Source organism: Myotis brandtii, unplaced genomic scaffold (genome assembly GCF_000412655.1).
Source record: "Myotis brandtii unplaced genomic scaffold, ASM41265v1 scaffold125, whole genome shotgun sequence".
Lineage (NCBI taxonomy): Eukaryota > Metazoa > Chordata > Mammalia > Chiroptera > Vespertilionidae > Myotis > Myotis brandtii.
The window spans coordinates 11,716,202-11,731,873 of record NW_005354385.1 but is presented as its reverse complement, the minus strand read 5'-3'; the positions used below and the strand labels follow the sequence as shown (position 1 = coordinate 11,731,873).

Here is a 15,672-nt window from a genome sequence, read left to right as displayed (position 1 = left end):
ATGATAATCACTCTGTACACAGGGCCTTTAATCCGAAACCAGACTCTAAGCCTCTGTGAAGAAAAGACCTATGCTTGATAACCCATCTCAAATAGCATCCAACATAGAGCTTTTCACAGCATAGGAATGTAATTAATATTTATTTAAGGAAGTAGAGAATGAATGGATATTCTACCTCTAGTCTCTCTTCACCACACACATACCAGTGTGTCCCCTCTCTGTACTTTAATTTAGTAAAACTTTACTTGACTATTCATCAAGTAGTCCATTACCATTCTAAGAAGAAGCTGAAAATCAACAGCAGGAGCTAGGTTATCGCTTGGGAAAGGAAGAATAAGATCAGGAGAAAACAGTTATGTTTTATTTGTTAACCTGAGGAGTGGGTAGACAAATGCCATTAGTTTTTACACCTTTTTCATTCTCTACATCTTTTTAAATGCCTGGAAAAATAACCAAAAACATAAGGCATTGATATTAACTTAAACACAGATCTAAAAAAGACCCACACCTCCCAATAAGAGAGTTTGGCATTTAATGATTCTGCTGTTTCGTATGCGTCAGTTTTACTTGCTAACCAGACTGCCAGAAAAAAACGTTTAATTATATTTTGAGATTGATCTTCACCAAGCAATGACTCATAAGACTAAAACTTTCTCACCCCTCCCCATCAAAGCTTGCTCAAGTAGCTAATGACAGATTGAAGCCGACCTAAATGGATTATGGTTGCCCTTAATTTAAGAAACACAGCTGTGAATCCTATTGTAACTTAGTAATCCTCTCTAACTTATCTGGTTTTTTACTTGCCCTTAAGGCAAAGGTATTATTTTGTGGGTAAATGACATTTTCCCCCTAAACAATATGTTGTTTTACGATAGAAGGCTTATTTGTGAAGAACTCATTCTGTGTGACAGAGCCATTTGATAGGAAAAGAGGGATTGTATTTTGTTTGAGGACCTCATTAACTCACTCTTTTTTTGCCGAGTAGAAAATGCTGTTCTTCAAAAATATTTTAAAACATTGAATAAAGTAGAATGTCTTTCCCTAAAGATGTATCCAGATGAATTCAAACTTTTAACAGGTTCTTTGCTTGCATTAAAAAAATGTTCATCTGTCCATATAACCACTTCCCAGGTGGCTAAAATATGCAACTTATATGTAACTGTAATTACTTATAAATTAGTAATTTCAAAATACTCATTGATTATATTTTACTTTGATTTAAATTTTATACAGAAAGCCAAGAATCAAGAATTTATGGAGCTACATGACCATAAAGCAAGGCAGCTAGCCTGGAGAGGGTATGGCAAACATTTAGGAAGCACATTTAGGAAGATATTTCATGAGTCTATGTGAAATTTTGAAAGCACTTTGCTAGGAGCTATTTTCATAGAGTTTGTTAGTCTGGTGAAGACTGAGATGCTATTATTGACGGCACCTGAAAAAAGGTCTTCGAGATTTAAAAAAAAAATGCCCAAAGGAAATATAGAAAGCATAAGCCCAAGATTTAAACTAAAACTTAAGTGATGAAATGAAGCCCTAGAAGTGGATCTGTACATGCTTGGGTCAAACTCAAACTCAATTAGCTTTAATTCAGCCCAGCCTCTCCGGCAGGTTCAATGACCTGGACATAAAATGTACATGTTAATATGTCAAACTTAATTCCATTGAAATTTAAAGGATTCCATGGGAATTACAAAACACAGCATCCTTGACTCTTTGTCAACTTGGATTCTGTTAGGCAACCACCTCCTCCTCACCTAACAGTTAACTCTGCTTGGTCTTCCACCAACACCATGACTAACCACAAAACGACCTGTGCCCACAAATACGAACAATACCCCTTTTCCAAACACCTAAAATAGAGAAAACGTACCCTTGTTTTTTAATTCTATGCAAAACTTCTGGAAACTTCTTATCCTTATTCACAGCCCAGGTATGTCATAATTTCAGATCCCCTGGAGACTGATGTCAAATCCAAGAGCTTAAGTCTTAGCAGTGAGTGCTCATGAAAACTGCAGGCAACTCCAGCAATATCAATCACTACACTTGAATTCAGCTCAACTGGCGCCAAGCATAAGAATGCCTCCTCACCCCCAGAAAGACAGCCAATTCTGCCTTGAGCAAGAGGAGGGAAGTTGACAATGGAAGCTATTTATAAACTATTTTCTTTGCCCAATAAAAATCCTAAATTTCTCCCCCATTCTCACTCTAGCAGAAGTCATAAACCCTAGACAGGAACTCTCCATCAGGGAGGAAGAGGTTATATAATGGAAGCTAGGCCAGCCAAAATGCAAGGGACATAATCACCCAGAATTACAAAGACTTTGGGGGTGGGAATGAGGGCAAAAGGTGGCAGGCTTATTCTGAAATGGGAAGATGACTGATACTTACTTTAGAGGAACAGTGTTTTATTTTTCCATTCAACACTCAGAACATAAATGAGAACAGATCAACACACGGACACCCTGAACATATGAATTCACAACGAAGAGGGTCCCATGTATGTAGGATGGCCATCCTAACCAGATACCACCATGGACTCTCCTGTCTTCATCACCGCACTACCCTGCCTGTCCCTCAGCACAAATCCGAGTGTGAACCTCCTACCTACGCCTAATGACTGGGTGCCTGGCCAGAGGAAAAAGGGTGGAATTTCTCATGCCAACCCACACACACTACCTCCTCTTCCCTGTCCCACGTGCCCAGCTCCTGGCCCCATCTCATCCACCACCCATCCCAAACTCCTCTTCCCAATTTTCATTTTTCTGCCAGTCCCTCCTCTCTCAATTCATTTTTAGCTTTATTTTCAGCACCACCACCCCACTCCATGTTCCTACCCACTCCCCACCATACAAAATGCAGACACAGAGAACACACACCTGGTGGTTAGAACATAAAGAGGCTGTATGCCCACACCCCACAACTTAGGAGAGCAGGGTGCAAGATATTTCTAAGTGCAAATATGGATGTGTTTTCCTGTCTCTTTCAGCATTACTACATGAGCTTGTGCCCACATTGAGGGTAAAACAGGTTCCCTACGAAGGCCAGGGTTCCTTAACATGTTTATTTAGGAAAATAGGATGTAAATTCAAAACACGAATTAAATACCAAAGAGCTGTCAGTTGGGCAACCCCCTACCCCAAGAAAGGAACAAAGGGGTAAATTCTTAAATTGATTTAAAAAAATAAAAAACTATTAATACATCTATGAAATGCCCTAAGTTTTTAATGTCTGTTACACATATTTCCAGATATGGGGGGGGGGGGAGCAAAATATAAAATGTCTTCTTGTAAAGGTTTCAATTAGTTTGGGTTTTTTGGGCGTGTGGGGTTTTTTTGGCCCACTTCTATATTCCCCTAAAGAAAAACTTTAGATGTTAAGAAATAAGCTTTCAAAAGCTACCAAATGGTTTTAAGTAAGCTAATTATTAGAAGCTTCATGCAGCTAAAGTTTCAGCTGTCCAGTGAAAGCCTGTTGTTGAATATTCTAAAACGATGGAGTACTAAAAAACAAAACAACGTCTTGGAAGCATTCTCATGACTGCTTTTCCATATCCCCCCATGCCAGGGAGGTCAAACTTGAGAGGAAATAAGAGTGAACCCTTAAACAATGCATATGTACCCACTCAGCTATTCCTACACTATGCACATACTAGTAATTCCAAGAATGCACATTAGTGGAACAGACCTCTGTAACTAGCTGAGGGGGGAAAAAACTCTCCCAAACACATTCAGTTTAGTAAAAGCATTCCTGCAAGAGGCACTCAAGTTTCACTCAGAAATGAAATGTCCTTACGTACAATCTTTGGGGGGCTTGCGGGGGAGGAATCATTGAAAACAGATTCTTACCATTCTCATTAGGCTCTGTTGGCTGGGACACGTCTCTGAACGGGATTATAACTGCATCTCCAGGCACTCTGGGGCTTTCCACATACTTGGGCTTCCTGACGGGACCTGTAGTGGGAAAGATCTGAGTGTGGCTAATTTTTTCCAGATGCAAAGCTCAGCATGTGCAGTGTGTGTCCTCACCAGGACCCAAACATGCCTAAAGGAAGAGCCAGCCCTCTCCCCTCCCTTGAGCGCGAGCACACACACACACACACATACACACACACACACACACACACAGTCATCTCAGTACAGACACGGGAATGTCCAGCCTGGGCTGCCAAAGAAGAAGTGGGTAAGGTCAGTTTTGAGAATGTAAACTTGGACAGAAACCAAGGTGCTCTTCTGCGGTGAAGTCCCTACAGCTGTCCTCGGTGAGTGTCAAGCAAGTGATTTTGACATGTTCAAACCTGGACAGCTCATGGCGAAGGGTTTTATCTTTGGAATTTTTCTCCAACTGGGACAAAGATGATTGGGTGGCTTGGTCGCTCCAAAGTCAGAAGGCAAGGATTGCAAACAGCCAGCCTGTAATATCAACACACTCCGAGCAGCCTCAGAATGCAGGCATTTTATCAGGCTGTGACGCATGGCAACTGTGTGGGGCAGAGAAGACGACTGCTTTCTTGGCAGCTGACATGGCTGCCTGCAAACAGGCGCAGCAGCCAGTCTGGTGTGTGAGTCAGAGATACAAGAGAGCTTCAGAGTCAAATCTCTCCCTTCTCCCGCAACCCCAACTTATCGGGAAATCTGGAATTCGTACTAAGACTGAATGGAACCCTCCCATGTTGCTAGGGCAATGCACAATAGCCACTCTGGAAAATAGTTTGGCAGTTCCTCAAAAGGGTTAAACAAAGAGTTATCAATTGACCCAACAATTCCACTTCTATGTGCATGTACATTCCCACAAAAATTTGTGCGTGAATGTTCCTAGTTGCATTATTCATAACAGCCAAATGTCCATCAACTGATGACAAGATGTTATATATCCACACACTGGAATATTATTGGGTAATAAAAAGGAATGGAGTTCTGATTCAGGCATGCCATAACATGGGTGAAACCTGAAAACATTATGCTAACTGAAAAAAGCCAGTCGCCAAAGACCACATACTATATGATTACATTCATATGAATGTCTGGAAGAGACAAATTAATAAGAGACAAAATATGAATGGTTGCCAGAGGCTGGGAGATATTCAGACTTATGGGGTGATGGCTTACGGGTATGGGACTTCTTTCTAGGGCAGCCGTGGGCAAACTACAGCCCGCGGGCCGGATCCAGCCCGTTTGAAATGAATAAAACTAAAAAAAAAAAAAAAAAAGACCGTACCCTTTTATGTAATGATGTTTACTTTGAATTTATATTAGTTCACACAAACACTCCATTCATGCTTTTGTTCGGGCCCTCCGGTCCAGTTTAAGAACCCATTGTGGCCCTCGAGTCAAAAAGTTTGCCCATCCCTGTTCTAGGGTGATAAAAATGTTCTAAAATTAGGGTGTGCTGATAGTTGCACAACCTGTGACTATGCTAGAAATTGCTGTAGTGTACACTTTAATGAGTGAATTGTATGCTATGCGAATTGTATCTAAATAAATCTGCTTACCCCCAAAAAAGATTACCTATTTTGTCTGCTGCTTTGAAACATCATATTACATTTTGGTCCCAAATCTCACTGGACTCTCATTCTCCTTGATTGCCTGATGCTGAACGTGGGCTTTTAACAAGGCCACAGAGCCAGGAAACATTTCACACAGGTCAAGAGGAAGGGTGGTGGGAAGAGGGCCAGACAGGGGTCCACAGCTCTCCCAGCGGCTCAGCCCTGAGCCACGGTCCTGACCCTCTGGGGGCCTCAGCTCCGTCACCACACACTAAAACGATGTGTCAGCCTAATTCTGAGCATCCTCCTGTGTCAAACATCTTACACATCTGAGTCCGAATGAGGTTTATGGTGAGAGATGCTGCCATCTAAAGGTTTCCTGCAAAAGCATCTCTACCACCATAAAAATAATCTAATGCCCAGACAGCTATATAATGTACCACATCTTAAAAAAACAACAACCAAACAAACTACATTATCAAAGAAGTGCATGGTACTAGCAAATAGGGATATTATTTCCAACTTTGGACACCCTGGTTTCTGAAACCTTTTTCTCCTCCAGGATCCAATCTGAGATTCCACTGCATTCCGTGGTGTTTAGTCATCCTGTCTCCCTCCTTTCTCTTCCTGGCAATTCCTCAGTCTTGCCTTGTTTCTCATGACCTTGACTATTCTGAAGCCTACTGGTCAGTATTTTACACTATTTCCCTCAATTTGGATTTGTCTGATAATTTCTTGTGCTTAGACTTGGGTTATAGGCTTTTGGAAGAACACCACAGGGGCGGTATGCCCCCCTCATCACATCTTATTGAAATATCTCATGATTTCGACATGACTTTTACTGGTGAAATAACCATGATCACTTAGGGAGGTCTATCAGCTCTCGCACTATAAGGTTTTCCGTTGTCCTTTTCTTTCCTCTGCTCCTTCTAAGTGAGTCACTAAGTTCAGACCACACTCAGAGGAGAGGAGAATTAAGGTCCACCTCCCAGAAGAAAGAGTGTCAAGGAATTTTTGGATATTTGTTAAAAACACCACAGTAATTAGTAAGTGTTTGGGGGGAGGTACTTTGAGCTAACTTCAGCACTCATTTGTGGTGCCGCCTGCAGCATTTATTCCTGAGGTGCGCCAATGGTGATTTTATCCTTTCCTCATTTCTTTACATGCATTACTTGGAATTCTTCTCTAAGGAATATCTGTCCACGTTAAAAAGGGATTGCTGTAAGGTTAAACTGGAATTGTTATGAGGGAAGAGGGAGAATATGCTCACAATATAGGTGGATGATACAGACTTCAAAACAGAATACAAAGCACGATTCAGATTTTATCTAAGACATACACACATCTATATAGGAATATGTGTGGAGGGAAAGACAGGGGAAAGGGCAAACTGGGAAACTAAGAAACTAAGATATTTGCTGTGGAGAACCCAGAAACTGGGAAGGGCCCAAAGAGGGCAGGTAGAAAACGGAACCAGGACAAATATGAGAATCTTTCTTCATGTTTGGTTTGGGACCTATTCCCTACGGTAAAGAGATCACAGATGTATTTCTCTCTGGTCATCTGCTCTTTTCTATTTAAAGTACTTAGGAGAGATAATGAACTTTATTATTATTGCCTGATTATTCGAATTGCCCCCGGGAGCAACCATGCCACTTACACAAGAGTTACCTGTAAGTTTCTGCTCACTTTAACTCTTCAGGGTATAGTAACAGCAGATCTAAAAAGATCTACAGCCTGGCTTCAATCTACCTACCCCATACGTTCTTCAAAAATATTCTCTAATAGTAAGTACTTTCTTAAAATGTGGGTTATGTGCCATGAGCATACAATGGTCATTATGAACGGCTGGAACACTGAACCCCAATGTCACGCAGTGCCTTCAGAAAGCATTCGTGCCCACCCATTTAATTGTCTGAACTGTGTTCTGTTCAGGGACCAACCGCTAACTATAATAATTACTCAACACTGAGGAGTGAGGGTATCAAGAGCCTCTAGGCTGACCACAGTGAGCAGTGATGCAAGATACAAAAGGAGACCTAAATATACTAAAGTAAATAAGATGTGTCCTACGTGGTCACACAAGACTAAGCACTTGCAAACATTAATTTATTCAAACCTACTAACTTTGGGAGAAAAGCACTATTTCCCCCATTTTTAGTTCAGGAAATTGAGGCTCCAACCAGTTAATCTGCTCATGGCCCAGACATGGCAAAGCAGAAATACCAACAGTTCTGGGGTCTGTGCAGGTGTGAAGCCCACATATTAACCCTCCCTTAGCACTTATAAAAGTAGGAAATCCAGATTAAATCTGCATTTATAGAAAAGGCCAGGGCAGTGGAACCTCCCACCATCCAATCGTCCATGGACCTTGGCTGAACAGTCATGCTTACTTGTCTCTGATCCCCTCTAACTTTTACTAGGATTTGAAGTATTATGAGGTGAATATAAACAACGGCTCTCCAACATGGTCCTTTTATTTAAGTAGGTTTTTACAAAAAGCAGGGCCTCAAACACTATAAAACAAGGTAAGTTTATAACCACAGGGGTTTATTCATCCCCCTCTAGATTGCTCATTAGAGAATTTGTGTGCACTTTCCATTAAACATAGCAGATGAACCCTTGTTTGCCTTCTCTCCCTTTTAAAATATCATTAAAGTTGCAGTAAAGGGATCTGAGAGACCAATGGGGAAAGGAGACAACCACAGGCAAGAAACCAAACTTCTGAAAGTTGGAAACAGACTGCCAAGGAGCAGTGGATGGAGCCAACTAGAAAAGATGAGTGCTGGGAGGGAGACAGGAGAACTCAGTTTCAGACAGGAGACACCTCTGAAGGCAGGGGCACAGGTGGGGTCAAACACACGACAATGGGTTGAAAATCTATTTACGACCTCACCCCCCCCCCCGGCCCCCGCCCCACTCCAAACCAGGAGCATCCCTTTCCTCATCCTGGAGACTGAGTTTTTCCCTGAAAACGTTGTAAACTAAGACAATGGAGACTCAAGAGCTGAACTCTTGAGTGCTATACTAAATAACAGATTAAGGAAAAAATTCTACATGCAGATTGGTGGGTCTAATGTGGACGCATGCTCCCTCTTAGTTATAAAAACACCAACAACAACCTAGCCCACCACGGCAAGAAGAAACTAAAGGGTTCCACTCTGGGGAAACTCAACAAGAGAAAAGACCTATAAATAATCACAGTTGGGGACATGCCAAGAAATGACGGGTCCTATCCTGGCGAGGTAGCTCAGTTGATTACAGCATTGCCCGGATACACCAAGGTTTCCGGTTTGAACTCTGGACAGGGCACATAGAAGAATCACCCAATGAATCAACAAGGAAACAGCACCCTTAAATGATACACTAGATAAGATGGATTTGATATTCGCAGAACTTTTTATCCCAAAGCTGCAGAATATACCTTCTTCTCAAGTGCACATGGAACATTCTCAAAGACAGACCACATGTTAGGACACAGAACAAGTCTCTACACTATGTAGAGTTCAAGAAGACTGAAATCATATCAAGTATCTTCTTAGATCACATCAGCATGAAGCTAGAAATCAGCTACAATGAAAACAGTCAAAGACATGAGCGGTCGTACGCCAATTACCATGTTTCTCTTTTATTAGTGTAGATGAATGAGTTACCAGTGAGATCAAGGTTGAAATAAAAAACTTCCTGGAAACAAATGAAAATGAACACACAACAACACAAAGTTTATGGGACACAGCAAAAATAGTCCTGAGAGAGAAGTTCACAGTGTTACAGGCCTAAAGATCAAAGCAAAAATAAATAACATAGAGACTAAAAAAGAAATAAAATAGAAAAGATCAATGAAACCAAGAGCTGGTTCTTTAAAAAAATAAAGATTGATGAACCTTTAGCCAGATTCATCAAGAAACAGAGAGAGGACCCAAATAAATAAAATCAGAAGTGAAAGAGATGAAGTAATAACTGACACTACAGAAATATAAAGGATTGTGAGAAAATACTATGAGCAACTATATGCCAACAAACTGGACAACCTGGGTGAAATGAACAAATTCCTAGAAACACAGAATTCCAAGACTGACTCAGGAAGACTCGGAAAATCTGAATAGGCCAATAACAACTAATGAAATTGAAGAAGTAATAAAAAAATATAAAAAACTCCCAACAAACAAAAGTCCTGGACCAGATAGATTTACAGGCGAGATTTACCAAACATTCAAAGAAGAACTAACAACTATCCTCCTCAAATTATTCCAAAAACCTCAAGAAGATGGAAGAGTTCCAAATTTTTTTTACGAGGCCAGCATTATCCTAATTCCAAAACCAGATAAAGATACTACAAAGAAATTACAGGCGAATAGCATGATGAACATAGATGCTAAAATCCTCAACAAAATATCAGCAAATCGGATCCAACAATACACCATGACCAAGTGGGATTTATTCTAGGATGCAAGGTTGGTACAATATTCGCAAATCAATAAATGTGATCTAGCACATAAACAAAATGAAGGATAAAAATCACATGATCAGTCCTGGATGCTGTGGTTCAATTGGTTGAGCACTGTCCCATGCACCAAAAGGTCACTGGTACAATTCCCAGTCAGGGCACGTGCCCAGGTTGCAAGTTCAATCCCCAGTTGGGACACGTATACAAGGTAACCAATGATGTTTCTCACATCGATGTCTCTCTCTCTCTCTCTCTCTCTCTCTCTCTCTCCCTCCCTCCCTCCTTCCCTCCCTCACTCCCCCTTCCTTTCTAAAATTAACAGAAACATAATTTTAAGAATCACATTATCATATCAATTGATACAGAAAAAGCATTTGACAAAATCCAGCACCCATTCTTAATAAAAACTCTTAGGAAAGTGGGAATAGAGGGAACATACCTCAACATAGTAATGGCCATATATGACAAACCTATAGCCAACATCATACTCAATGGGCAAAAACTAAAAGAGTTTCCCTTAAAAAACAGGAACAAGCCGAAACCGGTTTGGCTCAGTGGATAGAGCGTCAGCCTGTGGACTGAAAGGTCCCAGGTTCGATTCCGGTCAAGGGCATGTACCTGGGTTGCGGGCACATCCCCAGTAGGAGATGTGCAGGAGGCAGCTGATCAATGTTTCTCTCTCATCGATGTTTCTAACTCTCTATCTCTCTCCCTTCCTCTCTGTAAAAAATCAATAAAATATATTAAAAAAAAAAAACAGGAACAAGACAAGGATGTCCACTTTCACCACTCTTATTCAACCTAGTACTAGAAGTCCTAGCAATAGCAATCACACAAGAAGAAAAAATAAAAGGCACCCAAATTGGAAAGAAGGAATTAAAACTGTCATTATTTGCATATAACATGATATTGTACATAGAAAACCCTAAAGACTCCACCAAAAAACTACTAGATTTAATAAATGAATTTGGCAAAGTAGCAGGAACAAAATTAATATCCAGAAATCAGTGGCATTTTTATATACCAATAATGAACTCTCAGAAAGAAACTAAGAAAACAGTCCCATTTGCCATTGCAATGAAAACTATAAGGAACTAGGAATAAACTTAACCAAGAAGGTAAAAGAAAACTATACTCAGAAAACTATAAGACATTAAAAAAAAAGAAGAAGAAACAAAGGAAGATACAAACAAGTGGAAGAAAATACTGTGTTCACGGATTGGAAGAATTAACATCATTAAGATGTTCATACTACCCAAAGCAATATATATCAGCATACTTCACAGATCTAGGACAAATATTCCAAGAATTTATATGGAACCTAAAAGGACACCGAACAGTAGCAGCAATTTTGAGAAAGAAGAACAAAGTTGGAGGGATCACAATATCGTATATCAAAGCCATTGTAACCAAAACAGCCTGGTACAAGCACAAAAGCAGGCATAAAGATCAATGGAATAGAACAGGGACCCCAGAAATTGATCCACGCCAATATGGTCAATTAATATTTGACAAAGGAGTCAAAAGCATATAATGGAGTAAAGACAGAATCTTCAATACATGGTGTTGGGAAATCTGTACAGGTACATGCAAAAAATGAAACTATGCCATCTACTTACACAATACACAAGAATAAACTTAAAATGGATAAAAGACTTAAATGTAAGCCGTGAAACCATAAAAATCTTAGAAAACATCAGCAGTAAAATCTCAGGCATCTCATGTAGCAGAATTTTCACCAATACATCTTCTAGGGCAAAAGAAACACAGGAAAAAATAAACAATTAGGACTACATCAAACTAAAAAGCTTCTGCACAGCAAAAGAAACCATCCTCAAAATTAAAAGGGAACTCACTGTATGGGAAAATGTATTTGCTAGTGATACGTCTAATAAGGGGTTAATTTTCAAAATATACAAAGAACTCATAGAACTCAACAAAAGGAAGACAAACAATCCAATTAAAAACTGGGCAAGAGACCTTAATAGACACTTCTCCAAATAAAACATGCAGATGGCCAAGAGACATGAAAAAATGCTCAATGTCACTAATCATCAGAGAGATGCAAATAAAACCACAATGAAATATCACCTCACATCTTTCAGAATGTCTACCAGCAACAATCCAACAAACAGCAAGTTTTGGCGAGGATGTGGGGTAAAGGGAACCCTAGTACACTGCTGGGACGTGGGAATGCAGACTGGTGCAGCCACTGTGAAAAACAGTATGGAGATTCCTAAAAAAAATAAAAGATGGAACTGCAGTGATCCAACGTCTGGGAAAATATCCTAAGAATCCTGAATCACCGATCAGAAAAAAACATATGCACCCCTATGTTCATAGCAGTGTTATCTACAATAGCTAAGATCTGGAAACAATCCGTAGATGAGTGGATGAAAAAGCTGTGGCACATTTACATAATGGAATACTATGCAGCGGTAAAAAAGAAGGATCTCTTATCCTTTGAGACAGCATGGATGAACCTGGAGATTATTATGCTAAACGAAATAAGCCAGTCAGAGAAAGAAAAATATCACATGACTGTACTTATATGCGGAATCAAATGAACAAAGTAAACTGATGAACAAATAGGTCCAGAGACATGGAAGCATGGAACACACAGACAGATCTCAGAGGGAAGGTGAGGGGGAGGGGACAGGCAGGGATGGGCAGAGATTAACCAAATAATTTGTATGCATATAGGCATAGCCCATGGACACAGACAATAAAAATAAATTTAAAAAAAGAATCAACCAACGAATGCATAAATAAATGGAAAACAACTTGTTTCCCCGCCTTCCACCCCCTCTCAATAAATTAAAAAAAAAAATGGCAGGTCCCTGACCAGTCCATTACTCTACCTATAGCCTGCACTCAATATACACCTGCCCTTTTCAATCAGCATTTTAGCACCTCACACTTACTAGTACATAGAGACTAGGATCACCAGACGGTCCAGGAAAGACCCTACCCTTAAAGACAGCCAACAAAACAGGTTTAGAAAAGGAACTCTGAGGAATCACAGAAAACAGGAGGAATGTTCCCCAGAATGAGACAATCCACTGCATCCACTCCATGAGGGGCTACTGACAAAGAGTCCCTGGGGTGGTCAGATGAGCAGACTGACCTCAAAATTGGGACAAGTGGAGGCCACTGTAATCAGGAGGCACTGATCTTACACTTTAACTGTCATCTATTAAACCACAACGACAATTATTTCTATACCACTGAGATGAAAAACTCCCCCTACATGAAGTGGCCACATTCCTGGTGAAGTGCTCAACTGTGGAGAGCAGCTACAGAGTTTGGACATGTTCAAGCCTCAGACTAATAAGAGGGCAAGTGCTGCCAAACTAAAGCTTGATAGAGTTCTCAGGTGCATGAAATTAAGTAGATTCGAAACTCGCAAGAACATTGTAAACATCTTGACCACACCCTTGCTTTGCCTCGTGGGATCTGACTATAAAATAAAGACTCAGCTTACAGGCTATGACACTGTCTCTCCATCCAAGAACAGTGCCCCACCTAGCCCCACCTAAATTCTCTTGCCTGTTTTCTTTAATCTTTCACCACCCCTCCTCAGGTTCACCACTGGCTGTGCTGAGGACGGTTCATATGGCACCCAATGTGGGGCCTGAGTACCGGAATTATAATTGTAAGGTGAAAGGACGCTCCAGTGAAGCACATGCAGAAAGCGAAAGTAAGGTAGGTTTGGTAGCAGCTGGGTGTAAAACATGGGAAATTCAGGATCTCAGGAAAGGGATCTCTAAAACAATGCTCAAAGAAGCGTAGTCAAATTCTTAAATTTCTTAAGTTTTGTCCAAGGAAGATATAGATTAAGTAGAAAAGTAGAAGATAGAAAATAAGTTAACTGAGAGACAGCTTTGTGACATCTCAAGCCCTGAGGTAACACAAAGATCTACTCTCTCTAAAAGAAATATTTTTTTGACAGTGGTGTAGACCAGATCCAGTAATGATGTGGGGCAGAGGTTATGTTTGTATCTTTCCAGAGGGAGCAGTGCAGCCAATTTGGGTGCCAGAGTATTGCACCCAAAATATTTGGGTGCATCACCACGCTCAGGAAAGGGATCTCTAAAACAATGCTCAAAGAAGCGTAGTCAAATTCTTAAATTTCTTAAGTTTTGTCCAAGGAAGATATAGATTAAGTAGAAAAGTAGAAGATAGAAAATAAGTTAACTGAGAGACAGCTTTGTGACATCTCAAGCCCTGAGGTGACACAAAGATCTACTCTCTCTAAAAGAAATATTTTTTTGACAGTGGTGTAGACCAGATCCAGTAATGATGTGGGGCAGAGGTTATGTTTGTATCTTTCCAGAGGGAGCAGTGCAGCCAATTTGGGTGCCAGAGTATTGCACCCAAAATATTTGGGTGCATCACCACGATGGACCCAGAGAAGCTCCTTGTCCCTCTGTTCAAAAGACTGAGAGTTGCCCTGATGATCGCAATGCAGAAGAAGATAATGAAGGCTACGCAAGGGGCTGAGGTGCCAACATGGGTCAGCTGAATAAGTTAATGACTGAGGCCCAGCAGATGGTAGAAAAGCAGGGAGTGGAAGCTACTCCTTCAGCCATGTTTCTGGCTATGCTAGCGCTGGTTAGCTGCCAGTCTTCTGTAAAGTCTTGCACAGCTAAAGCTGAGGACTCTGAGTAGATATACACCAGCAGCAAAAGAAACTTACATTTTGTGGAAATAGTCCTGAAAATGTTAACATATCTGTGGTTTGGTTTCTCTCTTGTGTCTGTGTTGCACTGACATTATTTTGTTGTTGTTTTGTTAATAACCAGAGTTTTGTTCTTTATAGCCAAAGGCTATGGTTGTAAGCTTGACCTTATGGTCCGAACCTGTGGTCCCAGGTGGCTGAGTGATGTGGGCTGCGGGAGGTGCGGCAAGTGTTGCCAAAACAAAGCTTGATAGAGTCCTCAGGTGCATGAAATTAAGTAGATTAGAAACTGGCGAGGACATTGTAAACATCTTGACCACGCTCTTGCTTTGCCTGGTGGGATCTGACTATAAAATAAAGACTCGGCTTACAGGCTGTGGCACTGTCTCTCCATCCGAGAACAATATCCCACCTGGCCCCACCTATATTCTCTTGTCTGTTTTAATCCTTCACCGCCCCTCCTCAGGTTCACCACTGGCCCTGCTGAGCATGGTTCACTCAACAGTGATCAAAACTGAAAAACCCATCTCCCCAACACCCGCTGACTCAGGGGGACCACTGCCAGTGTCTTTCCTCACACAGCTTCCTGTTTAAAATGAAATGCTCAACATTCCCCAGGATGAGCTACCTTAAAGTAAAATAATTGCCCCCTTTACATAAACCAGGTGCTGTCAGGTTAACCTCCCCACGTTGATCAGAATGCAAAACCACATAATCATTACCCCAAAAGCATGGTGTTCTGGCTACAAATATGTTTTAAGGCAAGAGGCTCTTAAAAACCAGGCAAGACTGTCAGGTATTAGCTTGAAAATCAGCTCATCTAGCAGCGAGCGGGCTGCCCTGCCACACTGCCGCACCTCCCATCACCTCTGGGCAGCTGACAGGGCGGGGCCTCTAAGGAAGACCCTCCTTCCCCCATCAGGGTCTAAGCAGAGTCTAGGGCTGTGGCTGGAGCACCGACTTAACCAGTTTACAAGGTTTGAGGTAAACGGGGATCATTCTTGAGCATAAATTAAATCCACCTCATTGCACCTCTGGATCCCGTTCCTCATCCCAGTT

General features: G+C 41.1%; 1 protein-coding gene and 1 long non-coding RNA gene across 2 annotated transcripts in view; both read right to left on the bottom strand.

Moving 5' to 3' along the window:
• The window catches only part of TANC1 (tetratricopeptide repeat, ankyrin repeat and coiled-coil containing 1), a 178,715-nt gene that overhangs the window by 88,078 nt on the left and 74,965 nt on the right, over positions 1 to 15,672 (bottom strand). The window contains exon 4 of the mRNA XM_005859402.2: positions 3,849 to 3,953. Coding sequence (XP_005859464.1) covers positions 3,849 to 3,953 — 105 coding nt within the window. The remainder of the gene's footprint in view (positions 1 to 3,848; positions 3,954 to 15,672) is intronic.
• The window catches only part of LOC106724923, a 19,458-nt gene continuing 18,402 nt past the window's right edge, over positions 14,617 to 15,672 (bottom strand). Inside the window, exon 3 of the long non-coding RNA XR_001360751.1 lies at positions 14,617 to 14,684. This is a non-coding gene — a long non-coding RNA (uncharacterized LOC106724923). The remainder of the gene's footprint in view (positions 14,685 to 15,672) is intronic.